Source organism: Aptenodytes forsteri, unplaced genomic scaffold, assembly GCF_000699145.1.
Source record: "Aptenodytes forsteri isolate BGI_AS27 unplaced genomic scaffold, ASM69914v1 Scaffold53, whole genome shotgun sequence".
In the NCBI taxonomy this organism is placed as follows: Eukaryota; Metazoa; Chordata; class Aves; order Sphenisciformes; family Spheniscidae; genus Aptenodytes; species Aptenodytes forsteri.
In genome coordinates, this window is record NW_008795909.1 from 3696590 (window position 1) to 3723344 (window position 26755).

The following is a 26755-nucleotide window of genomic DNA, read 5'->3' on the forward strand; positions in this document are numbered from 1 at the left end:
CCTCCCCCCCCCCCCCCCCCCGCTATCGTACGCCGGCTGTTAGCAGTGAGGACAGAGACCTCCTGTCCAGGGGAAGGGCTCTGCCCACAGAAATGCCATCGCGTTTAAGTACGCTTATGCCAAGTGTAGCCAGCTGTAGTAAGTCACCCAAGTTTGTGCCTCCTGCTTCATGGGTTGCAGTTAGCGCTTGCTGCCAGGCTGACTGGTGTGAAATTACTGAATTTTTAATTTTGTTTATTTTAAAATAAATGAAAGGGTAAGAAAAAATATAAAAGCTTCTGCAAGATCCTTGTTTCTAAGCTAAATGCCACGGGCTTTTTTTATTGCAGTGATTTAAAAGATCTACAGTAACAGTGTTTAAAAATACAGTTTCTATGAAATTTTTGAAACTTCCTATAACTGGGCTTTGAAAACTCTGCTTATTTTGGCAGCTTTGTCTAAATGAGGTTTATTAGCTATTTATTTTCCATATTCTGAATCACTTGTTTAATCATTCATGTGTGTTATTTTCTATTTTAATGTGATTATGGCAAACGAGCAATCAATACACCCTACAGTCTTGACAATTTTGAGCAGCTGAGATCCTGTCGCACGCAATTTTACTAATCACAGCACAAAAACTGGGTTTGTGTTTGGATCCAAATTATGCGGGGGTGAACTCACAATAACCAGCATTACTTCAAGCCCAAGGGAGTTGCGTGAGTTTGTGCGGCACTTGGGGGGGTCTGGGGAAGACCCTCGGCTCTCGCTGATCCCTGATGCCGTGTCTCTCTTACAGAGCGTATGCAGAGACGAGCCAGCTGGGTGGCGATGATGAGAGCCGGTTGGAGGAAGACTTGCACAGCAACGAGCAGAGGTTATTCTGGCACGAGGATTCAAAGCCCGGGACGCTCGTGTAGACTGCCTGCAGCCCCGCATTCGTACCCTTGCGTGCCTTGCACAAAATGCTGTGACTCCGAGGCAGATCTCAGGCGGAACTTCCAAACCGAACAAGGAAAGGAAGCAGGCTGTTGCGCTGGGAAAGACTAAATTCAGCATTAAAGAGGGTCTGTAGCAAAATGACAAAGTCTTACCATGAATGGCGTTCCTTTCTGAATCCAGATAACCTACACGAGCAAGGGCAAGCCACAGTTTAATCTATGACTAGATGCAGCACTTGGTTGAAGTATTTATATTTAGCAAGCACTTTTTTGGAAGATTGGAAGGTGTTGAAGGCAAACCTCAGAGGAAAAAAAAAATGTGAAAAGGAGACTCTTATGGAAAAACCAGGAATTCTAGGAGCACAATTCTGATGCCTGAAAGAAGAAGAAATGAAAATTTATTCTGCCATGGCTTATGATGACCTGGAAGGACTTTCATAAGCTTATGAAGGATAGATACTGCGTGTGTGAGTGAGGCAAAGGGTGACTTAATCAGTATTGGAACATTACTTGAAGGAAGGCTGGATTTTTTTTTTTTTTTTATTACGGAGGTTTGAATGAGTTTATCCATTTTTGGGGTGTCGTTAAGAGTGTTTGTTAGCACCACAGGCAAGTTCTGGAAAGAAAAGAATTTGCTGACACAATATGTCGTGTAAAACTATAGGCGGTTGTGGGGTTTGGAAACAGAAGCAGTAAACTTTGAACTCTCTTTTCCATGATAAAGTGTAATTAATAACCTCCCATTCAATGACCTTTCCATGGTACAACTTCACTGTGCGGAGGAGTAGGCAAATTTTCACGGTGGCTGCACGGTGACCCCCGTTCATTGGGTGACGATTGCGTTTTGCTCTGCCACGGTGAATCGAGGATCCGCAGTGGGGAGCTCCAGTGATCACACGGCGAACAATTTGATTGTTAACGGCCAGTATTTTAAGGTGGATGCAAACACAAACAGCCAAGTGGGTGCCTTAAAATGAGGGGCATTAGGATTGTACTGCGAGCCATCTGAACTGCCAGGTGCGTTGCAAAGTCACTAAGTGACAGAACAGCATTTTTCACGAAACCATTTGTGTAGGGAAAAAGTGCGACTGCAGTCTTGATCTAAGAGGGATAAACCTACCTCACGTCATCCATCTGTAGGAACAAATTGGCATGGGTTATCTTGCGTGATTTCCGACGGCTCGCTTGCATACGGTAAAATCTCTCTCGTTTCTCAGCTGTACTGTGCTTCAGGATTCCATAAATGGTGCTCTTTTCTTTTATACAAAGGATTAGTTACTCCATGTTCATATTGTGAATAGAAAAGTTTCTGATAAACTTTTTTGACGTTTTTTACCAGTATTCCAGAGCATGTAATATATACAGAAGGACACACTTGTTAAGCTGGTACTTAGTCGTTTGTATTATTAGAGTCGCGATTTGGAATTAAACGAACAAAAACAAAATAAAAAATAACTTATTTCCTTGGTTTTGCATATTTGTATAGCCTTCTAGAAATGCGAAAGCTCTTTTTGCTTATTCTTTTACTACTTCTGAATTTTTTAGACCTATTATTTTGTATAGGTCAATAAACTAAAAAGTGTGCTTACCAAAACCACTTCAGCATTCCTCCTATTTCTACTTGAGTGCTCGGAAAAGTGCAGTGTGTGTTATTTCAGGGCTTTAAAGTAGGAGAGAGTAAATTGCCGTGGTCTGATTTCTCTTGGCCTGTGGTGTTAGGTTGGGTGCTGAGGGTCAGTGGCCTCGGCTGCCGTGCGAACCCCCCACCCCAGGGCAGTTCAGACCCTCTCAAAACATGTCTCTAAGTCCGAATTTCTGATGGTGCAAGGGGAGGGAGGAGTGGTGGTCAGGACCTTTGCAGGGGCCTCTCTGGCATAGCTGCCCTGCGGGAGCCGGAGCCGAGCGGGGCTCATGCAGCATCCCTGCGGGAGGGTCGCGCTCCCTGGACCTGCTGCCCAGCCTCAGCTCGGCAGCGATGCAGAGACAGAGGTGGCCTCGTGTTTCTGGAAATGCTTCTTGCTCATCTATCCTTGCACTTAAAAATTGCTGCAGCCTTTCCCGTTTGGAGCGTGGCTCTTGGGGCTTGTGTTGCTCATCTGCTGGGTCCTCTCTTGAGTTTGTGCCCCCTGAGACGCCCACCTTTCTGGAAGAGCGACTTGGCTTCTAGACGTACAACTGCTTTTGCACCCTGGTCACCAAGCAGTTGAAGGTTATTCAGTCTCACTCTCCTCTCTTCAGAGTTACTTGTCATTTCCTACTTTTTGTGGCATCCATAAGCTTCACCACCACTGAATTTTATGCTTATTTCCAGGTTGCTGGTGAAAATAGGTATTAACAAGAACTTGCAGACGTGCCCACCAAAAATACCCCCTCGTCGTCATACTTTTCCACTTGTCCAGGTAGTTTTTGAGGTTTGTCTGTTTGCAAGTTCTTCATTCATTGAATCATGCCTGCTGCTGTGATAAAACATTGGTGTTTTGAGCAGGAAGCTGAGTGGTACAAAGTCCAATACCTTACCCAGAACTAATGGTATTGGTGCAGGCTGGCGATTATTTGTCAGCGCTCTCAAAGCTTTTCGTTTAAAAAAGGAAATGAGGTGTGTAACAAGGTCTGTGCCCCATTTAAAGTGTTGTTTGCATTCCTTTATTTTATTGCGGTAGCCATTGAGTTTTGTATTGGCTCTTCCGTTAGCGTTCAGGATTTAGCTGCAGTCTAATACATCCGTGTTGGCACAACGCTGGCACTCGGCCTGGCCTCCCAGCTTGCTCGGACAGGACCAGGACAATTTTGGATGATGTTGTTGAGAAGATGGGAATTTGGGGTGGGTTTGGGTTGAGGATGGTTTGCTATATTTGGGGATATTGGGCATAAAACCTCTAGGGCCAGAGTTCAGAGCCTGATTGCAGCTTCCAGTAAGCAAGAGCTAAGCTGCGGAGGAGCTGGAAGTCGAAGGGCGGTAGCGTGGCAGGTGCAGCACTTGTAACCCCTCTTGTCGTTCTCCGCATGCCTGGCCCTGCAAGAGTTGTGCTCTTAGAAACTTTTATGAGGGGTGGAAGTACAGAGTGAAGAAAGAGGCCCAGAAGAGGAGAGAATAAGAAGGTAAAACTTCTCTTTCTCAGATGTTGCCTGGGGCAGGTAGCAAAGGGCTGGGGTCAGCCTTGGGTGGCACAGGGAAGGAAAGGGAGGCACGACGTCCCCGTGAGACCTCCTGCCCATCACCAACAAGGGAGCTGGCGATGCTGCGCAGCTCGTGTGACACCCGATTTTTGGCAGGAGGCCCAGAGAGAGAATAAGAAGGTAAAACTTCTCTTTCTCAGATGTTGCCTGGGGCAGGTAGCAAAGGGCTGGGGTCAGCCTTGGGTGGCACAGGGAAGGAAAGGGAGGCACGACGTCCCCGTGAGACCTCCTGCCCATCACCAACAAGGGAGCTGGCGATGCTGCGCAGCTCGTGTGACACCCGATTTTTGGCAGTTGTTCCCCAGGACCCTTAACTTTGCCTTTTGCAGTCCTCCAGCTTACTTTGTTGCACTGCATTTCTGGAGCGATGTTTTGATGCACGTGCGTGACTGTTCACAGAGACCAGGTCTGTGTAACGCAGCTGAAGAGGTAATAAAGACATACTTGTAGCTGTTATCATATTTGTTCACAGCTGAAATACAAATTACCTGCGCTTTGTTTGAATTGCTACCTCATCTGTGCTTTCTGCTGCTTAACTACAGCCTTTCCTCACCAGGATTACTGAGGACATCTAGTGACTGACCAGCAGCATTGAAGAGAAGAGCCTTCCTGCCTCTCGTACTCTGAAATCCTTCCTGCCCCTTCCAGTTTGAAGAAATATTTAGAAATTCTTATTTAGTATGATCCAGAACAAAGCCAAGAGGCGAACAACATGAAACACCAATGTAAAACACCCTCAGGGTTCAATTTTAGTGTCACAAATGCCTCTTTAGAAGGTGGAAGGTGCTGCTGATGAGATGAGAGTGTGGAGGGGAAATAAAAACCCACATAAAACCATATGTAATGGAGCATTTCTGAGTGCTTTTTAGTTGATGGATGAAGAAGAAAAACCGGTCCTTGCCAGGAATCCTTAAAAAGGCACTAGGGCACTGTGCTGAAATAAGCTGTGCCTGATGTTTTTAATTGCCGCCTGCTTTTTCTCTGCTGTTTTGAACAGAAATACTCCAAGATGTGGGAGGACAAACTCCCACGGGAGTTGCCGCAAGCCCTGCGGGAGGCTGGTGTCTGACATTCCTCCGGCACAGGGACCAGGGAGGGACGAAGGCTCAGACCAGGAGCTCCCTCCCCGAGCACAGGCAAATCTTTAAAGATGACTAATCTTTAAAATTCACACGAGTATACTTACGTGAAACTAGTATTAAGTCACCTCGGCCAACATGATGTGACTCTTGCAGGTTTCTGCTGACTTTTCATTTATGATCTTGAACTTGTTCAGCTTAAATGTGAGCAACGTTGCAGCAATGTTTTGTACGCAGCAAGGCTGCGTGGCTCCTGGGTGGGTGAGAAGCCTCCACCGTGGCCCAGCCAGTCCCGAAATGTTTGTAGGAAATCCTATAAAGGCTGAAGGTTTGCTCCATCTCCTGGGCTTTGGGGATTAATGCAGGAGAGCTGCTTCTGCAGGCAGCTTCTGAGTCTGGGGAGAAGCTCCGCGTCACTGCGCTTGCCTGGCACTTTCTGGATAAGTTCACACCTTTCCTAGGAAGATTTCTGCTTTCTACACTATTCTTCGATCTCCTTTGTGCTTTTCTATCATATTTAATAAATTTCTAAGGTAGACAGCTGCGAGGTTCAGCTATAGCAGGGCCTCACACAAACATTGAAATCTATCAAGTTAAAGCAAATAGGAGCAAACTTTTAATTGTGTTTATTTTATTTAATGATTATTAATTTAAGTCCAGTTATCTGTTTTCCATGGACTTCCCCCCCCCCCCCCCCCCCCCCCCCACTTGTGCCAGGAAAAACTCTGCGTCTTTAGGAATGTTTTATCTTGTCGGTAACAGAAATTTCCTGGTGTGGTTTTCAGATTACTTCTGTCACTTTTTGCAGCTGTTTGAGATAAATACAGCGGGAGGGAAAAAAAAAATCTTATTTTGCAAATGTGTGAAGACATAAACAGTTCTGTGTGCTTTTTCTCCTTGTGCTATGCTGGGCACCGTGTCTCTCCCTGCCGCATCCCCTGCTCTTGCCCTTGTTCTTCTCGTGCGGGAGGCACCAGGCTGCTGGCACCAACTGCACGGAGAGCCCCGCGTCGTTCCTCGGATCGGTCGGGGATAATCCGGCTTTCCAATCAAGTGAAGCAATGAGCATGTGTCGTGGTTTAACCCCAGTTGGCGACCAAGCACCACGCAGCTGCTTGCTCACCCTCCCCCATTCCCCCCTCCCAGTGGGATGGGGGAGAGAATCGGAAGGGCAAAAGAAAGAAAACTCGTGGGTTGAGATAAGAACAGTTTAATAATTGAAATAAAAAATAATAGTAATAATTTTTAAAAAATGGTAATGAAAAGGAAAACAACAAAAAGAGAGAAACAAAACCCAGGAAAAACAGGTGATGCAGCTGCTCCCCACCTGCTGACCGATGCCCAGCCACTCCCCAAGCAGCGATCGCTGTTCCCTGGCCAAATCCCCCCAGTTTCTGTACTGACCATGACGTCCCATGGTGTGGAATGTCCCTTTGGCCAGTTGGGGTCAGCTGTCCTGGCTGAGCCCCCTCCCAGCCCCCCGTGCACCTGCAGCCCTCCCAGTCGGCAGAGCGTGGGAAGCTGAAAAGTCCTTGACTAGTGTAAGCACTACCTAGCAACAACTAAAACATCGGTGTGTTGTCAACAGGGGAAGGGGACCTACAGCTCTAATCTGGGGGCAGCCCACATTTTCCCACGTAATGCAGCCTTCATTAGAATCGGTTAGCATTTGGATTTATGTAATTTGGGTAACTGCATGTATGGATGTTTGCTGTTTCACCAAGCAGTGAGAAAATGGAACTTCATCCTGGCATAGATGATGTTGCCGGGGGAAGGGATGAGGTTGTGCATGGCATCTGTTCATGTTTTCAGGTATAAACTTTGTATGATGGATTTTGTTGTGGCTGGTATTTCCCGAAATGGTCCTTGCCTGCACCAACGCGTGGTTGGTACTTTGGAGACTCTGGTCTCTCTCTAAACCTGACCCCAGCATTGGGACCTACAGGTCGGGACCCTAGGCCTGGAGAGAGGAAGAAGAGGCTATTGTATGTTTGCTGTATTGTCATCCATCCTCTTTCCCTCCTGTTTAACTCTCTCCTCCACCTGCCCTGTCCTGTCACAAATTAGCAAAGTGCCCTTACGTGCCAGGACAGCGTGTCCGCAATGCCTGGCTGAGCTTTCCAAAGAAGACACTTTCTCCCATTCCCAGCGTTGCTGTGGTGCCCGTGCTACCAGCTGGTAGGGGTGGTGACACCCTGACTGATGCACAACCCCTTGCCTTGTCTGGCAGGACCTTCTCCTTCCTCTCATAGCTGTTAGACCCAGTTTCAGGACACTATGGATCATCTCCCAGGGCAGGGTTTATCATCAAAGACAATTACCCCACGCTCTGACGCAGCAAATCAAACCTGATGTGATGTTTCTTCCTTGGAAGAAGGGACGGTGTGAGTCGTGATCGGTGCTGGTAGCCCAGGAGGACACAGATGTCAGGGCCTTCATGAAAGAGAAGTGAGACCTTTAACCAAGAAGCAGCTCCTTGTCATCCATCCAACTTTGTTATCCATGTCTGTCCCTCATAAAGGGAATCACCATAAATCCTTCAGCAAGTCCTTGACTGCAGAGGGATGTGCTCCGTCTCCCAGGGCATCTCCCACCCGTCTCAAGTGCAGCAGGCATGAGTCTCAATTTATATTTAATCATTAGAGTGTCATCGAAATGCTGCAGATGGAGAAGAGTTTGCAGCCAGCCAGGGCTCAGCTGGAGTAACTCTAGAAGAAACTTTTCCACCTGTTCCTGGGCTGAGGTTAGGGAAGGACGTGCCCTGTGCGTACATAACAAAATTGCCACGTGGCCTTGCTGGCATCATTGCCCGCGGGCAAGTTTTAGTGGCAGGGTGATACGAGGTATGGGGCTGTGATAGGTTTGAACGCTATAAAATGAAAGATACACCCGATGTTTAATGTGAAGGATGACATTGTTTCCTAAAATGACTCCATTTCTTACAATATCTGGTCTGGCTTGTGCTGAATTCAGTGTTTCATATAAACGTGGAAGCGATCACTCATTCAAAAGGTTACGATGATGGCTGTTGCTCCTCCAAAAGTCCTTGGTGTCATGTTATAACAGTTCTGATTTAATAGTATTGCCATGCACCATTTAGAGGGAAACTATAAATTTGGCTGAAAAGGGGAGAGAACATTTTAAAGTTTAATTCTAGCTACTAGTTTTAGCGTGAGGCTTTTGTCGCTCCTGAGGCTCTGCCATGCAAACCCAGAGCATAGATAAATCATAAAGATAAAGATTGATAAAGATAAAGAGTGGCTGGAAAGCTGCCCAGAGGAAAAGGACCTGGGGGTGTTGGTCGACAGCCGGCTGAACATGAGCCGGCAGTGTGCCCAGGCGGCCAAGAAGGCCAATGGCATCCTGGCCTGTGTCAGAAATAGTGTGGCCAGCAGGAGCAGGGAAGTGATCGTGCCCCTGTACTCGGCACTGGTGAGGCCGCACCTCGAATACTGTGTTCAGTTTTGGGCCCCTCACTACAAGAAGGACGTCGAGGTGCTGGAGCGTGTCCAGAGAAGGGCAACGAGGCTGGTGAGGGGTCTGGAGAACAAGTCTGATGAGGAGCGGCTGAGGGAACTGGGGTTGTTTAGCCTGGAGAAAAGGAGGCTGAGGGGAGACCTCATCGCTCTCTACAACTCCCTGAAAGGAGGTTGTAGCGAGGTGGGGGTCGGTCTCTTCTCCCAAGTAACAAGCGATAGGAGGAGAGGAAATGGCCTCAAGTTGCGCCAGGGGAGGTTTAGATTGGACGTGAGGAAAAATTTCTTCACTGAAAGAGTGGAGAAACATTGGAACAGGCTGCCCAGGGAAGGGGTTGAGTCCCCATCCCTGGAGGTATTTAAAAGACATGTAGATGAGGCACTTAGGGACATGGTTTAGTGGGTATGGTGGTGTTGGGTTGACGGTTGGACTCGATGATCTTAGAGGTCTTTTCCAACCTCAATGATTCTATAAAGGTAGAGTTAATAGTAAACAATTGCTAAATTGGATGTGCTGCCACAGATAGGTTCTTATGCAGACTGTGTGGAGAATGAATGTCTTCTCCAAGGGTCCGAGCTTGTATTTCCAACGTAAAGTATTGAATGTCCGAGCCTGAGTCTGGGCCTGTCTTGCGCACAGGTTTGGAATAAGATCTCAGTTCGTAATAGTAAATATTTGGGTAAATGCCTTGTGCAAGGCCCACAGGTAGTGTGTGATTCAGCGCTGTGTCTGCCTGTGGTGCCTTGTGCTCCAGGGAAGCTGCGGCCATCAGAGAGGAGCCAGCATTGCCCCCGGGCAGCAGCGTGTCTCTGTCCCCGGTCAGTCCCTGGCGCAGGGGGTTGGTGTCCCCTTTGACGCCCATAACCAGCCTCAGCTCTGTCCCAGACCAGGTGAAGCCACATCAGGGCAGCTCAGGGCACCTTTTGCTTTTGGATATTGGCAAAAAGTTGCAGGCGGAGCCGTAGCTCGGTCCCTGAAGTCGTGGTCAGACATTCAACATCCCCTCGTGAATCGCCTGTTCCCCATAAAATAACCAAATTGCTCATGGTCTCTCACAGACCCGTTTTCATTCACCACAGGCTGGTTTTCATTTGTTTGGCAGATGTTAGCGCTGTGCTTTGGGAAGATGAGGCAACGAACCACCACCCAGGGATGAAAATGTTCAGGTATTTGGAAGTGCTTTACCAAGGTCACATAAATAACACGAGCTGGGAAAGTAAAATGCTGAGTTAGCAGGGATGTAACTAGCGCTGAGTGTTTCAGCGTTTTGCCCGTGATCGTGGTATAAATGATATCTGGGAGTAGAAACTCCCTCTTGTAGCCACAGACCTGCTTCTTTCTAAATGAGCACGGTGCAAGGAGGCGTTGTGTGTCCTCTGATGGTGCTGGGGGTGCTGTTCAAGCCACTTTAAAACGTGGTCAGTAAAAAAAAAGAGCATATATGTATTGGCAGGGGGGATGGCCAGTGAGGCGTAGTGTTGTTCGTTGGCAAGTGAGCACAGAAACTCGGGCTTCGAGGGTGAAATTTGGAACGTGTCTTGGCTCTGAAGGGGGCAAAGGGTTGCCCTGGGTCAGCCCAGACCCCCAGGACCAGCTCCGTCCCTCTCGGTGTCATCCCCAGCCCCCCACCAGCAAAAGGTCACTGTCAACGTTCGTATGTGGAGCTGTCTCCAGCCCCAAAACCATGGGGTTTTGGATGATCTTTTAAAAATAGTTTAAAACAGTTGAAATGGTTTAGAAATCCATCAGCTAATTATTTAACCCTTCTTGATGCAAACCAAGATGTACGCATCTGACTCGCCCGTGCTTTTCCCTGCAGGATTGCTTTGGACACACCAGTGGGGGTTGTTAGTACCCTGCCTCAGGCTGAAATTTTCTCTCCTTAATTTCTGACGTGACCGAAGTTCCTTCCGTGCTCCCCCTTTCTCCCTAGACATTTTAATGTTTTCTTTTCCCTGTAATAAGGAATGTGGATGATGACAGAGGCGGTTTCCTACTGCTTAGGGAGGACCCAGTGTAGCTATTCTCAGACTTCTCTAAAAATGGAAATTAAAAAAAAAAAAAAAAAAAGACTATGTTCTTTTTTGGGGCCAAATTAGAGGCATCCAGGTCCCACTGAGACAGGAGACGCAGCTCCGCTTGCTCCTCTTGGAGCCGAAGGAAACCACCAGACCTCGATGTAGTGAGATGCGATGATTCGGTGACCGCTGGGGCAGGGGCGAGGGGCTCGCGCCCCCGTCCCCGCTGCTCCATCCCATCCCCACGCCAGCCACTGCCGCGCCTGCCGCTTCGCATGGGGGCTTGACTTCGCAGCTCCCTGTCAAGCGACTTGGGCAAATACTTCAAAAGTCAGATGTCCTTACTCTGTTTAAGCAACAAACTTAATCTGATATATTTATATCTGTAACAGTTTGGAGGTGTGGTGTGTTTTTTTTTTCTTCACCCCGAGATGATCCCTGGTGTTTTTCCCACAGGGTGTCTCTCTACGATTGCTCTCGTTACTTAGTGGTTGTTATTGTTAAGATCCCATCATCTGACCCTTTATAATCCCCATATTGCGTTACACTGCATTGCTGGACATGCTTGGTGTATGCTACTGTTTGTCAATTTTAGATTGCCCCATCAAGCCTACGAGTTTCTTAAAAGCGATGCAAGGTTATGTTACGCAGGCACATTCTCCGGCTCGTTCCAGTTAATGCCTTGGCACTTGGAAACGCCATGGATTGGTAATAGAGGGGAATAAACGTGCGGGGTTTATAAGCTAAAAAATGAAAGCCAACGTTACAGAAATTGCTCTCAAGCATTTGGCATCAGCACATGTCCCATCAATTACCTTAAAAATAGAACACGTTTTAGGCACTTGAAGCATGGTTTGATGCGGCCTGCTTCGTGTCAAATGGTGACGCAGGGGCTGGCCCCTCTTGATATTTGAGTTAAAAACTTGTCGACCCTTTTGCTTTCAAGAGAGATAGGTTGGAAGTTTTGAAGAAAATGCACAGATGAGAAAAATCAATGAAGTGAAACAATCCTGCACGAGAGCCTGCTGGGTTTCATGCGAGAGTTCATCCGTACGTGAGTGCCCGCCTTAGAAACAGTAAGCAATAAGTGTGAATTGTTCATTACCAAGGGCAGACCTCTTCTTCTATCAGTTTGCTCTTAAAGTGCCTTTATTTAACACTTGTTAGGTACCTACTTAGCATGAATTTTGAGCTGCTACCCGTAGGGATTGCTTTGTGATTGCTACAGGTACCTCTTGTCTTCTGCTTATGCTTTGCGCGTAGCTGCTGGCACAGCTCTCTGCTGTTTGGTAATAGAGCACCTCACGCAGCAGCTTATTAGTCCAGGGATTCCTGAGCAAGTGTCAAATTGGCGTGAAAATAGCAAGTGCTACCGATAGAAGTGGCTTTCCTGTCTTAATGAAGGTTGAGGAATGAGTGATTATTTTGGAAAGCTCCGAGGGACATACCCGCAAATGTTATTGGGAAGATGATGGGAGTTTTGCCTTGGAAAAGACTTCTAGATTTGGCCGTGAGTGTGTCCCCAGCCTGGAGGGTGTCGTTTGTTGCCTTAACATGCCATTTCCAGCACATCAAAAACACTAAGCAACATCTTAGAAAAGGAAGTGAATCCTGAACTCAAAGTAATTTATGGAGGAGAGACCTAAAGTAGGCAAAATGTGATACCCACCTTGGAAATCCGTGGGATTAGCACCTGTGTCGCCGGAGAGGTGTCACCAGGCAGCCCTTCGCTCTGCATCTGATGGAGAAGGCATCGCTCCCAGGACTGTAGTGTTTCCTAATCATGGTATTGACAAGTGATGTATTTCTACTTAGAAGAAAACTTGCTTTTCAAATACCTGATAGTGTTCTCAGTATCCCTGTTTTCCTTCTCGAGAGGACTTCACGGGTTTGACCCTGCTTAACTTAGCAGATCTGACAAGACCACAGCCCAGGATGGCCTGACTGAACATCATGGAAATACAAGAAGGTGGCCAGGGGCTTTATTTACAGTCAAGAAATTAGCAAGTGATAAGTAACCAGGGAAGAGACAGCTTCTGTGACCCAAACAGCATCGTTCGGGAGAATAACATACCAGCTACTGAAGAGCATTGATTTATTTGATAACATCAGGAAACCATTTATGGACTCTATTAGGGACAGCAATCGCTGGGGGTTAAAACTGCTAGACCAGATAGATTGATGTGTGGGTCTGCTGTTGTGCTTGCTACTGCATAATGTAAAATAAGGATGTCCCCTGAAATACCAAAGGGGCAAATGGAGCCATTACATTCTCGGTTTGGGGTTTTATTATTTTTTCCTTTACCACTTATTTCGTTCTTAAATTTTTGCCCTCTTCCCCGCTGTGTAACAGCATTAATTAAATGAGGACCTTTGGATAATGGCTTTGTAACAGAGGTTAACAGGGCTTTGAACACCACGTTTCTTGTTACAAAACACAGCAAGGAGAGACCATCGTCGTGCAGAGACTATTTTGCTGCTGGCAGACCCCAGCAGAACTTGGTTGAGGCTGTAACGAGAAATACGGTTTAAAAATTGGTGGGGCTTGGTTTCGCAGCCTCTTGTCTGTGGTTTCTTTACTACGAAAGACGCATTTGCAGTTGCAAGGTGAAGATTTGATTCGATACCCCCTGCAAAAAATATTTGAAATTATGAGAGGAAATTTTCCTAATCCAATGAACGGTCCAGACTGCAGCGTACTGAAATTGCGCTGTAGTGGAAAAACTACCCACCCACATGACTGTGCTTTTACAAGGCGGCCATGAGCACAGTGGTGTTGGAAATACGATTTTCTGGTTTGCCGTGTAAATTTGGAAGCCTATAAAATATTCTGAACAAAGAAGGAGGTACTTCTTAGCTGGAATGGACACTTAGTGAAAAAAAGGATTTCAGGTAATCTTCTATAGTTACATCAGTTCTACGAATATTAGCAAAGTAAATCTTTGTAGTTGCTTATTAATTCTGTAAAAAAAAAAAATGGTAAAAAGTAGGAAAAGGATGAACCTGAGATGGACTGTCAGCCGAGATCTGTTGGCAGTGCAAATAACGTCCATGGCCAGTCAAGAAACAGAGCACTGGCGTTGCCCCTGGGCAGACTGGATGGGAGCAGGGCATGGATGTGCTGTGGGAAATGCTGTGGGGAAATGCTCCCTGTGGGACTGCTCAGGCTGCTTCAAAGGGCTGGTGCCCGTCGCCGCATGGACCCCCGTCCCCAAGCACAAGGTGTGTGTTGTACCGACCGTTCACCTGCCTTTTTCCATCGTGGAGGATTTTACCTTAACCAGGATCTGGCGTTTGGGAGAGCTCATCAATTGCGCAACGGCTGCACTCACGCCAAAACCGCCTGCAATATTCAGTCAGGGTTTAGACCTGGCTAAAGGCAGTGAAGAGCCTGCAATCCCCGGCGCTCTTGAGATATCTGAGACATGACGGATACAGAGACCTTGTGCTGATTCTGCCCACGGTGCAGAATTTCTCCCGTGAACCTCGCAGGTACCATTAATATCACTCCACCCACCTACAGCGATTCAAGCGTGGGGTGAAGCACTGAAAGGCGCCGTGCCCCAGGAATCCTCTAGAAAATGGCCGCCTCCTGCCTTACTCAACGGGGGACGCACCAGCTGCGCTGAAATGTCAGAAGGGTTTGCACAGCTGACAGGTTGCTGAAAATGGAGCATGGCAGCATCGCCATAAATTCGCTTTATCCAGCCAAGTGCAGCTTAATATAGACTTAGCTGCACGGTCTGTCTCCCGCACTGAGACCGAGAGCTGCCGCAGCTCATGACCAAAACATGAAGTTGTCGATTTAACCGAATGAACTACTGCTAGTGAGGGAGGAAAAAAAAAAATCCTTTAAAATTTATCTTTCTCTTTAGGTTTAAAAAGTAATAGAGGAAGGAGAGAAGAAAGACCATGTCTGAACTCAGCCAAAACTCTGACGAAGAAGTGTGTCCTGAGGACATCGACGAAGATGAAATCCTGGCAAACCTGTCCCCCGAGGAGCTAAAGGAGCTGCAGTGTGAGATGGAAGTCATGGCCCCAGACCCCGAAGTCCCAACTGGGATGATACAGAGGGATCAGACGGAGAAACCCCCCACGGGGAGCTTCGACCACAGGTCCCTGGTTGACTACCTGTACTGGCAGAAGGCATCCAGACGCATGCTCGAGGACGAGAGAGTTCCCGTCACCCTCTTGCCCTCTGAGGTAACAAGCAAAAAATCACAGATATTTATTATGCATCTGCTGTGAGATCTGTTTTATAGCTTTAATAGCTTAACCTGCCTCTGTTTCTGTCCCTCACGTAAGGTACAGTACAAACAAATTTAAATTCATCCTAAAAGCCTCAGCAATGTCAGGATCCAGCTTGGACTGACATCAGGGTTAGTAATTTTTTAATTGCTTTTCCTAAATATTTATTTAAGCTTTTTAATATAAGAAAATCCTAATTCTGTTTCAGTAAAGCAAATCACTGAGAAATTGTCATAAAATCAATTTGGAGGATGTAACTCAAATTTGTTTGACTTTGCATATGGAACAACACCATATTGCTTTTCCATAGAAGGCTACATTAATCATATGTATTAAACTAATTAATTGACAGAATTTATTGTCGTACTGGACAAAAACCCAAACCGCTGCATTTTAACGATGTGAAACGTTCACTAACGCCCAAGCATGCAAACTCCATGAACTAGTCCAACCCTTTTCAATACAGTACTTAAATTTATTCTACTATCCCTATGACTTTGAAATAAAGTTAAGGTCATACTTAGATATTTTTCAGGATGAGGGCCACACTTAAAAATAGGTTAACAGAGTGGAAACTTGGCCAGATGAAACATATCCATACCTGAACCCAAGTGAATTTGAGGTAACTAATTTTTATTATTTTTTTTAAACACTAATGTTTTCGCTAATACACAACAGCACAGTACCTCACGGACTTCCCAGGGCAGGTTTCATGGGCTGCCTCTGGAGCGGGGGGAGGGAAATCTGTGGTTTTTTCCCCTCCTGCAACACTCTTGCCCTCAAAGAAAAATTCTTTTTTCAACACTTCTGAGGTTAAATCTGGAATTTGAGTGTAGAGCTGTCAGCTGTATTCACAACTGGTCAGGTGACCCCCGTACTAAACCCAATCCACTACCACAGCAAATAGGAACCACAGCCCTGAGGGCAGAAGTGACTTTCTGACCATTTTGTCTGACTTTTGGTGAAGCACAGGCCATGACACTGCCCTGCCTGAACTAGCGCAAATCTTTTAGGAAAATATCTTGATCTTTATTAGCGCTTTATTAGCATTTCTCAGTGATGGAGGATCCACTGCAAAAAGATGCTTGAAAAAAAACCCCAGCTAGGAGGGTCTCTGGAGATGGTGGAAGTTTGCAACTAATTTTACATTGATGCTAGAAGCCCCACTGCCTTGCAACACCTGTGTGCAGAGCCCAGTTTCCTACCTCTTGACCCAAAATAAAACTGAGCTAATATTTTGCTTCATCTTCATTGATGTGCTTCCTTAGCTGTGATGCTCTGGCAGGTACCAGAGCAGGCGGCCTTGTTGTCTCATGTGCTGGGTGACTCCACTGCCGTTACGATGTGCCCTCTTCGCTCCTCCTTGGGCTGAACAGTCAATGGTTAACACTGATTTCCAATGGTTTGTGGCATATGAAATAAACTTTCTTGTCAAGGAAACGATAAAAATTACATAAAATCCAGAAACAGACTGGATCAAAGACTGTTAACCCCCAGAAGGGTTCAAGGACCACCTTAACATAGCATTAAATATGTACAAGATTTAATTGTCAGGATTTAATTTAATAGGCAAAGATGAGAAATTGGTTTGCAGCCACTTTATGAGCAATCGTTCCTGTGTTCCCAAGGAAGCCAGCACAGCCCTGACTTACAGGCAATGACACTTTTAAGGATTATTCTACAATGTATGGGCATAAAGGTATCTAAATCCAGTTGCTACATATTTATTTGAGCAGAAAGTTAATGCAGCAAAGCCACGTTCAATTATTTCAGCTGTGAGGTTTTGTCTTCCTCAGAGAAGCGCTGCGGAGGAGACGGAAGGAAAGGCCGGCGGCAGCGGTGAGGTGGCTGGTAGGAGGGTGCCAGGAGTAGAGGAAAAAGAGAGACATTACAAAAACGAGCACTTGTCCAACTCAGCAACACAATTTAGGGAGACAAACAAAGGTGGAAGCGATAAAGGGAGAGAGGAAGAGGAGGAGGAAGAAGAAGCAGAGGAGGAAGAGGAAGATGACGAAGAAGAGGATGAAGAAGAAGATGAGACTGAACTGGAAACAAAGGAGACTTACACCAATGAGGACCGTCACAGCGATCAGATGAGTAAGAAACCAGGTACAGAATCAGGAGAAATCACAGAAAAGCCAAATGAAAATGAAAAGAAAATATCAAAATTAAACATCCCCAAGAAGTTAGCGCTGGATACCAGTTTCATGAAGCTAAGTGCCAGGCCTTCAGGAAATCAAACCAATTTAGAAGACAGTTTGGAGAAAGTCCGAAAAAACAACCCGGATGTGAAAGAGCTCAACCTGAACAACATAGAAAACATCCCCAAAGAAATGCTGATAGACTTTGTCAATGCCATGAAAAAGAATAAGAACATAAAAACGTTCAGCTTGGCCAACGTGGGGGCCGACGACAACGTGGCGTTTGCGCTGGCTAACATGCTGCGGGAGAACAGGAGCATCACCACGTTGAACATCGATTCCAATTTCATCTCTGGCAAAGGGATCGTTGCTATCATGAGATGCCTGCAGTATAACGAGACGCTGACGGAGCTCCGCTTTCACAACCAGCGCAGCATGCTGGGCCACCAGGCAGAAATGGAGATCGCCAGGTTGCTGAAAGCCAACACCACCCTCCTTAAAATGGGGTACCACTTCGAACTGCCGGGGCCCAGGATGGTGGTGACCAACCTGCTCAGCAGAAACCTGGACAAGCAGAGGCAAAAGAGGCAAGAGGAGCAAAGGCAGCAGCAAATGAAAGAGCAGAGGGAGTTGATAGCGATGCTGGAAAATGGACTTGGGTTGCCTCCAGGGATGTGGGAAATGCTGGGGGGACCGCTGCCCCAGCCGAGGATGCACGAACCCCCGCAGGCCCCGAAACCACCTGTCCCCGCGGCTGTGTCTCTGAGCAAAAGGCGGGAGAGCATGAGGCAGCCGGCCCCGGAGCAGCCGTGCAGAGAGAAGCCCGTCAGCTTCAGAGTGGTCAAGCTGAAGAAGATTCAGCGCAAACCCGCCGTGCCGGAGTACGTGGAACCCGCCGAGAAAACCAACCTCAAAGACGTCATCAAAACGCTTAAACCAGTTCCCAGGAGAAGGCCACCTCCCCTCGTCGAAATAACCCCAAGAGATCAGCTACTAAACGACATTCGTCAGAGTAACGTCGCTTATCTTAAACCGGTAAGTGCTTAGCAATGGCCGCGAGGGGAGGGAATCGCATTCACCCAGCACGCTCCGGAGCTGTCGTTTGAAACGTCGGCCATTCGGTGGGGCTTGCAAACGCACCCGCATGCTGCACGTCGCCGTCGTTTTGCATCGGGCTGCCATTCCTGGGATGCAGGTGGTTGTTTCCCCTGGCAGCACTAAGGTACGGCTTGCACAGAGAAATGACAGCAAGCGCCGCGGCTGCAGCCTCGCACGTCCCTGTCTGCATCCATACAGGTGGAAGAAAGGAAATTCACTCAGGAGGTAAACAAAACCACAGAAACTCGACATTAGCATACTAGCAATAGCGTATTAGTTACGATAGGCAAATGCTGTTGTAAGATGTTTGCTTCAGGAGAGCAACAGGTATTATTTTTCACATTAGTCTGTCCTCAGTCCCCCATAAAAACCATGTTTCTCTTTCTGGCAGCCCTGTTTTCCTTCAGCTCTCACCTTACCTGGCCCATTTGCTGCCAGTGTTTCAGTTTACCCCTTTATCAAAAGAACTTACCCAAGGTCACTTAAGAAACTGCACAGAGGCAGGAATTGGGTTTCCAGTAACGCGCTGGCCACACTCCCCTGCCCCTGCCTGCCCCCACGGTGGGTGCCCAGGCCCCTGGGCTGGCCATGGTGAGTAACCGCGCTCCTTCCGCGCTGCCACAAACCCGCCGGGCCAAGGCTGTGGGAAGCAAGAAGGGTCTGCGGTACAGTCGTGGTCCAGGGCTGCCTTTGGTTGGTCTGGTTTAAATGAAATTAAAACCTTTAGTGTGAGAGGGAAGTCCCAAACTGTGATAGCTGTGATAACTGCCTCTTGGTGATGCTCTTACTTGGGTACCAAATTCATGGGCCGCTTCTCAAAATGCTAGCCACCAGATTTAACCTTTTGCTTTCTTGAAATGTTATATTTCTTTGCATTGTACCATTATTCAAGAAATACTAAAAGCTGACTGATGTACTTGTAGCTAGTGATGTTGATGCTTCTGTTTGCGTTGCTAAGGCTAGAGGAAGAGGACAGAAAATCCTTTGCAATTAAAAATGATCAAGTAGTATTTTGTAATTCATATTTTGTTTAATATTGATATTTTTATATAGTCGGCCACATTTTGCTTTCATTTATACCTACACAGAATAATTACACTCAGTAATTCCAGAGAGAGTAGTTTGTCTTGAAATTTTGGCAGGGGCAGGTCCTGCAGTGACCCTGGTCCAGGTTTAACATGAACGTTCTGCCCCCAAACCAAGTTTTGGGGCTGCGGTTTCTCCTGGCCAGTCCGACTTGGCTGCAGCCAGGGCCTCTCCTCAGGGCATTTCTGGCCTTTCTAGGCCAGTCTACGTTTTGCATTTTGCTGCCATGTCTAAGACGACAAGACCCGCTCTTGCAAAGGTCACGGTTTATCTGTACACGCCAAGATGGTGCTTGGTCCATCATTGCCGCTGGATCTGCTGCCTCCCCTCCTCGCAGGAAGATGGAGGATGATGGCGCCGGTGCTCTGCCAGGCACAGCCCTCACTTCGCACAGCAATGATTAAGAAATCCGGGTGCTGCTGGGTACCAGGGAGCAATAGTGAAAGCCAGCCATTCCCCCTCAAATCCTCAGAAGGTTTTTATAAATGAGGGCTGTGGGGTTTGGGGCGGAGAGGTCAATTCATGGTCCATCCTAAATGGGCCAGGTAACAATTGATATCACAGCCCATGGAAAGGTGAAGCAATGGACACATGTTGGAGTTTTGGGGTTGTTTTTTTGTTTGGTGGTTTTGGGGGGTTTTTTTTGGTCCTCTGTCATTGGGCCAAAGGGCTTGGATTTGGGGCATTAGGGTTTTAGTCTCACCTGCCTGCGTGAACTTGGTAACTCCTTATTTGCCTCGATATCCTCAGCTTCATCTCTAAAATCGGGTTTTGCTGCTTGAGCCGAGCTGCGTGTTTGTTCGCTCCTTGGTGGGGCTAATTGCTTGCAAATTGATTTCCTGGGCATTAAGAATTGCAAACAGCAAGTGGAGAATTACAAACAAAAGAAATTCCCAACCAGAGCTCCTTAGAGCTCCCATCTGTTGTATTTTTGATCTTTTAACAGTTTCTGAAGGTTTGTATTAAACTAAATGGGTTTGGGAAATAAGACTGAGAAATTTCCTCCTCCTAATACATACTGTCTTTGTTCAGGTGCCATTGCCAAAGCAGCTGGAGTGAGAGACCAGTCTGCCCCAAAGAAAACAACTTGGAATAAAGACTATTCAAGTTCTGCTTACAACTGTTTCAGCAGATGTTTTCTGCAGAACCCAGGTGGTATATACGACTCTTTGGGAACAAAGCTTGTGAAACACACTTTTGTAAGTGTGGTGAAAACGGCTGGCATGGGAAAAGTCAGTGCTAAGCGTTTCCATCAGGTATAAAACAACCCCGGTGCCATCTGTCTGCCAAGTGGATTTGAGGCTCCAGTTTGTTGTGGGAGTATTTTCTCAGAGGCATCAATAACCTTGTCTTTCTAGTTTGTCAGCAAACTATTTTGCTTCCACATTGTCCTTCTGCTGCCAGATTCTGCAGGAACATGCTGTGCTTTATCTTATCTTTCTTTTCACACACGTGCTCCTTTATTATTCTCTTGTCCATGAGAAACGTATTTGGTTTCCATGTATACAGCTCCATTTTTTAGGCTAAGGAAACAGAAATGAAATAAAGCTCTCTCCGTAAGATGTGTGCAGCACTTCCTTGGCTAACAAGACCCTCAGAGAACAGAACGACTGCTCTGGTACATCGAAGGCCTCAGCTTGATGGTTTCAAGCTACCTCTATTGCAGAACATAGTTTAGTTGGTATTGTACCTGATCAGCATATAAAAGATGATGTCATGCTCTGTTTTGAGAGCTGTAATCTTCATTCCCCACGATTCACCTCTGTCTATGATATAATCCTTAATGACAGCCACCTTGGAGCGCACTGAAATGCTATTTCAGGTCTCCCTCCACACCCCTTTTAAGTGGCAGGAGGATGAGCCTTACCCCTCTCTTTGCCAGGGGTTTAAGAAACTCATCATTCCTCCTAGTATGGGGTGTGAATAGCACGTCTCACCCCTAGCAGGGCTGGATATGATGGGTTTAAACTGCATATACACTAGTTTTTCCTTAATATTTTTCTGAAATTTTTTCTCCTTCCCTTTTTTAATCACATTAGATTTTTTTCGCTGCACGCCTTTTTTGTAAAGCAGCTACAGGTAAGTCACAGTCTCGTGGAATACATCCACAAGAGACCAGTTGGGTTTGTTTTTTTTTGTTTGTGGGTTTTTTTAAAGCAAGCCATTTAAAGCTATAAGGCACAGGGAAAGAACAAAGCCTTTCCCTTTGCTAACGTGCAGCTCCCCTGCCTTCCTGTGGCTGATACACTTGCTCAGAAGGCACAGCTTTGCAGCTCCTGGCAGGACTTCCCGCAGGTGACTTTCTCCTTGCCCCTGCCTGTAACTCTTAGCAACCTTCCCCAGCAGCTAAATCCCAGTCCCACCCTGCTCCCCCTCCCCACGTTTATTATAATAGTCCTGTAGTGTCAGCGACGTCCAGGCTCTCTTTGAATCCAAGGTAGTCTCCACTATCACTAGTTCAAGTTTTCATTTACCCTTGTCCTTTTTCTATCTATCACCTGGTCTCTTTCAAATCTCCATTTTCCAAACTTGTAAAGCTCCTTCTCAGCTCTGCTTCTGTCTGCAACCGTAATGCCACAGACTTGGGAAACCTGGTTGATGTATTGCCTAAGACATAGCAAGTAGTTTTTAAAAGTATCACATAAGGGGGAGGGGAGAGCCATTTCTGCATGGCGACATAAAAAAAAGGAAGTAACACTTTTCATTGCACCCGTTTCATACAGCCCTCTCTTTTTCTAAAGGATAAAAGTGGGAAAGGGAAGGAATTTGGTACTTTTAACCAAGCCCTCACATGGAGCACGGCAGCAAGTGACAAGTGCAAAAAGCAGCTCCCCCAGAACGCTCTTAGAGCACGCTGCTCTCCATACTGACTTCCAGGCCAGGCTAGTGCAGCTAAGACCTCAGCAGTTAGGACAGGGAGTTACAGAGGAAAATAAAATATAGTGTTTTACAATCTACAAATCAAGCTGCCAGGCGCAGATTACTGCTACACCTAGAAGCAGCCGACACGTATTGCCAGGGTATATACAGCAGGACCTGTGAAGCCCCGCTCTGATCCATGTTCTCTCACTGAGCAGCCTCTTGAGCGATCACAGGAGGAGGGAAGCAGCCAGGTACAGAGACCGCACTGCTCTGCAGCAGAGTTGGCTTCCTAGCCCTGCTGAAGATCCCAGTAATCTTAGAAGCAGAAATCCTTCCTAGATAATGAAAAGAAATTTAAAATCCCAGTTAAGTAGAATTATATGAGAGACTGAAACAGCATGAACAAATGCTTAAGTACTCCACCTCTGTAAAGAAGCCTTTGTAAGGATGCAAGAGCACGGCCATAACAGTCCTGCAGCTCAGAGGTCCCTCATGCCTCAACAAAATTAATACAGATAGATACAGAGCATTCAAAGCCAGCAGCTCATCACAAGCATGGGCTTGCAGCTCAAGCTGCAGGGTGACAGCAGATCTCCCACTACCACTCTGGGGAGGTCTACCAACCGTCGAAACAGAGACAAGCTCAAATTCCCAGCCACTTTTCCCAACCTGAAATAAATGCACTCAGTAATCACCATTAGAGTTTATTTTTCTTCATAACTGTGCAGTTTTTAAAATTCTACAGTAATGATGAAGTCATAGGCTACTACGTTCTTTAAGTGTGGAAACAGTTTTCAAAAACAAAGACCATGCGCTACGAGTGAGGAACAGGCCATTGACTCTTCAGCTGGAATATACAGACATTTTCAATAAATACTGATCACTTTAACACTTAAATGGAATGACATGTTCAGATTTCTACACAGTCCACTATGAAAACAGCATGGTAAGTTACACAAAAGCTTCAACTTTAAGGATACTTACTTTTTTGTTAAATTAATTACTTTATTAGAAAAGAGAAATGCAAAAATAGTTGAAATGGAGTGTCACCTGGACAACTTTTTCCCCCCCTATTTTTGGTAAGCTCCTGTTAATAAGATAATTCCATCAGAGCTGGCAGTTAAGTTAAAATATATATAAAAGAATCCCACACACCACTTTCAGGAGTTGTTACAGGCAAATATCTTTGTGAATTTGGAATGGGTTTTCAAAAACTTGACATTTATTGCTTTTACTTGTAAACCTGAAATCCAGTTTATTCCTTTGAAGAGTGTCAGAAGTACAGTCAGTGAGATGCATGTTTTACTTAGAACTTCGCATTCTGATTAAGAAGAAAGAAAAAGATGACCCACGCTTGAGAACACACATACACCTCCATCTACAAAACAGCCTATACAGACTAAAGCAGAACAAGGTAAGTCGTAAAGTAGCAGTATTTAGAAACATCAATAGGGTAGAAACCTAGCTCATCGAACAATTCTGAAAACTTTTTTTCCTCCCGTGGTTGGCCATAGTTTAGCTGGTATGCAAGTTTGGCTCTCCTGCAGAGAGGAGCGGTTTCTATAGGTCAAGATTTCGGAGAGAACAAAGGTGCATTTTACTGGAACTGACAGAGGCACAGTGCCATATATATTCTTCATGCTTAGATCTATTTAGACTGTTCCCCGGCTGCTAAAGGAGGAATGTGAGGTGAGGATGGGAACCCATATTCGTTACAAGTATTGCACTGTTTTACTGCTTGCCAGTTAAGCTAGTGACGTGGTCTCAATACAGACCGCTCCAGGTGAAGGATTTGGAGGCTGCAAGAGATACCTACTTTTGACACATTCCAGCTCACCTTGAACATTGCCAGCCTGAAGGTGCTACCCAGCATAAACTGGCTAAACTGCCCTCTTGTAGAACTGAGATGAAAGGGGTGTCACTTTTAATAGACAAATTTGCTACAAGACAGTTTGAGAGACTGCATTCCATAGGTTTCCATCTCTTCCTCCTCTACCCCCCAGAAGAAGAGACAAGCAAACACGTTTAAGTTAGTATGTATTTGTGTAAACACCAGAACATTTTGCTATACGATAGAAAAAAGTTGCTGCTCTCATGTTCTTAGAGTAGCCCTGAAGATCTTGGAATACCTGTATCCTGCAACTATTAATCTGTATCACGTGCATTTCCTGTTTTGTACACAAACTGAAAGCAAGCTTGAACAATAGTAAATAGCAACTACACTCCTGCAACAGATAAAAACACCAGGTTGCAGCCGCTTACTCCTTCACTTTAGATATGTAGTCAGCCAGTTTGTTGATACTATCCTCTTGCTGTTCTAGAGCATCCAGTATGATGCCCATCGGGGTCTTCTTCAAGCCTATTCCTTCCATCTTGTTCTCCAGCTTGTTCTTTATGTTCCGGAGCCTCAGAGAAGCATGGACAAACATCACTGCATGACAGAAGCACACTTATTAATTGTTAATGCCCAAGGAATGCATAGTTCTTGCAGCATTCATCTTAACACACGCTCCGACGCCATGACATCACTGGAAGAAGATGAAGTCTCAATGACCACTTAAGTAACCACAGGTACCCGTTTAATAATAACATTAAAGATGGCTTGTGCTGTTTTGTGTGTCCCCTTCCCCCCGGTTTTGTTTTGGGATCATTTAAATAGAGACAGTAAAGGCAACAGACAATTTAGACTCTGCAGCCTTATTTGAGAAAGCTCAAGTCACATGCCCCTAGCCCCCAGAGAAGAGGCAAAATACTTACAGAGGAGAGGAAGCGTGATCCCAAACATGAACACCATGACATCTCCCAGATAGGAGATCAAGAAGTAGCTAGACAGCATGATGACCACTACAAATGTGGTTGGGTACTGCTTCTTCAGTCTGCGGAGTATATCCTTGTTGTGCGATACCCACACAAACCCCATGAACACCAGCACCACCACAGTACCACCAATAAGCATGTTCAGGGGACTCAGAAATCTGGAGAGAAGAGGAGAAAAAGAAGAAAGTGTCCTATTTCAGAGCCTTCATGACTTGTGTCCATACAGCAAACATCTAGCTCACTGGTAACTTGTTACTAGGGAGGTAAGGCATCAAGAAGTCAGTTGTTGCTGTCAAGACCTTTATCAACCTCAGATTTTTAGGCAGAGGCTAAATAAAGCAACATGTGCAACCAAACAAGCAACCCTTAGCAGTGAGTTTAGATAATCTTTGTCTTGATGTTCTCTTCCTGAGCATAGCTCAGGATAATGAGAGTTTCTGCAGCACCTCATTGATAGAAGCACTTACCACCAGGACCCCTCCTACCTGTGCAATCAACACATTCACTTGATATCAGACCCCGAGTTAGCAAATCCCGAGAGCAGATGGAACCAACAATCAGTTGCCCAAGGGATTGATCTTTTCCCTACACATGACCAAAACCAGGCTCAGCCTAGGCCTTCAGATGCATTAGCTTTTCATATTATCTTGTCTAGGTTTGCAAAATGGGAAAGGTAGGGGAACATTGAGTAAAGGAATTTACTTTGTTATTTCTTATTTCTGAATAAACCTTCTTATAGGTTTACACCCAAACAAAATAATTTTATGAACCTGCAGAAGGAGCACAACGGATGGAAGCCCAGTCCCAAGCAAGCCTGAGAGTCAGAAGGAACTGACTGGACTATGGCCTAAAAGCCTTGCAGGAAGAAGAGACAGGCCTGGCAAGAGGGTCACTGCTGAGGTTTGTGTTCTATTATTGTTATCGGAGTTACCAAGCAAATCAAGCCATCGAGTGGATCAGCTTTGGACTATAAACAGCAAGTCCCTTTTTTGGACCAGGGCAAGAACATCACCTGCTCAAACCACTTCCCCAAGTATTTAGAGATTGTTTAGAATCAAGCTTCCAGCAATGACTTTGCTTAGCTTGTTTCTGTACTCGCACAAAGTCCAGGCTCTCTTATATTTCACTTATATAGTAATAAGTTATGTGATGCCATGTGCATTCTGATTTTCTTGCTTGTATGTGCACTGATCTAATTACACAGCAGCTGAGGGCTCTGAGCTGCTGCAACTATGACAGCAGCATAACACTGCCCCAATAAAGCCAGATGTAGTCAAGATTTCCTCCTGCAGACTTTGCAGTCAGTCTTACTGTTCCAAACCTAACAGGCACAATGACTCACCACTCCACCCCACTGCTGAGGAGGATGCTATGGTTTGTGGTCTGTGCTGCATATCCGGCACAGGCAGAAGAAATCTGTTGCTGGACTGGTACGCCAACACTTTACCTGCAGTGCCAGAGAGCATTCTCCTAGAGAAGGAAGAACCCCCAAGAATTATTTCAGAGCAGAGACTGGCTCTTGATTCTTTAAGTCAATTGTGCCAACAGGAGACAGGACGACTGGATGGAAAGAGATTAAAATTCAGACTAGTTTCTCCACCTGCTTCTGCTACTCATGCTGAAAAGCCAACAGGGCTTTTTGGAAGTGGTGATAGGGCAGACTTGCTTGTTGCATCTGAGTCACTCCCTGTAGCAAACCAGATTATTTTTAGCTCTAAATTGTCAATCTTAAGTTTCCAGGCTGGAAAAAGTGAACAGCATTGCTGTGGAAAGAAATCAGTTTCATCTGTGCTCCTTTGCAGCAGGAGAAGGAGGGTGACTCATGACTGGAC

The 26755-nt window shown here is 46.0% G+C and overlaps 3 protein-coding genes across 3 annotated transcripts in view; 2 read left to right on the forward strand and 1 right to left on the reverse strand.

Annotated features, from left to right (window-relative positions):
- FRMD4B (FERM domain containing 4B) overlaps positions 1 to 2504 on the forward strand; it is a 59942-nt gene extending 57438 nt beyond the window's left edge. Inside the window, exon 18 of the mRNA XM_019473472.1 lies at positions 779 to 2504. Within this exon, the coding sequence (XP_019329017.1) occupies positions 779 to 899 (121 nt within the window). The 3' untranslated portion in view covers positions 900 to 2504. The remainder of the gene's footprint in view (positions 1 to 778) is intronic.
- Positions 2505 to 14379: 11875 nt separating this feature from the next.
- Positions 14380 to 20966, forward strand: LMOD3 (leiomodin 3). Its single transcript, XM_009284373.2, has 3 exons — positions 14380 to 14874; positions 16716 to 18095; positions 20277 to 20966. The coding sequence occupies exons 1-3, from the start codon at positions 14584 to 14586 to the stop codon at positions 20301 to 20303; spliced, it is 1698 nt and encodes a 565-aa protein (XP_009282648.1). The 5' UTR covers positions 14380 to 14583; the 3' UTR covers positions 20304 to 20966.
- A 1831-nt stretch (positions 20967 to 22797) lies between these two features.
- On the reverse strand, positions 22798 to 25081 carry ARL6IP5 (ADP ribosylation factor like GTPase 6 interacting protein 5). The gene is made up of 2 exons (XM_009284374.1): positions 24864 to 25081; positions 22798 to 24537 (listed from the first exon to the last, which is right to left on the reverse strand). The coding sequence occupies exons 1-2, from the start codon at positions 25060 to 25062 to the stop codon at positions 24365 to 24367; spliced, it is 372 nt and encodes a 123-aa protein (XP_009282649.1). The 5' UTR covers positions 25063 to 25081; the 3' UTR covers positions 22798 to 24364.
- Between the last annotated feature and the right edge of the window lie 1674 nt (positions 25082 to 26755).

Coding starts and splice junctions, on each gene's coding strand:
- LMOD3 (XM_009284373.2), top strand. CDS start 14,584: ATGTCTGAACTCAGCCAAAACTCTGACGAAGAAGTGTGTCCTGAGGAC. Junction 14,875..16,715: donor TCACCCTCTTGCCCTCTGAG/GTAACAAGCAAA, acceptor TGTCTTCCTCAG/AGAAGCGCTGCGGAGGAGAC. Junction 18,096..20,276: donor ACGTCGCTTATCTTAAACCG/GTAAGTGCTTAG, acceptor GTCTTTGTTCAG/GTGCCATTGCCAAAGCAGCT.
- ARL6IP5 (XM_009284374.1), bottom strand. CDS start 25,062: ATGCTTATTGGTGGTACTGTGGTGGTGCTGGTGTTCATGGGGTTTGTG. Junction 24,538..24,863: donor GATCACGCTTCCTCTCCTCT/GTAAGTATTTTG, acceptor TCTGTCATGCAG/TGATGTTTGTCCATGCTTCT.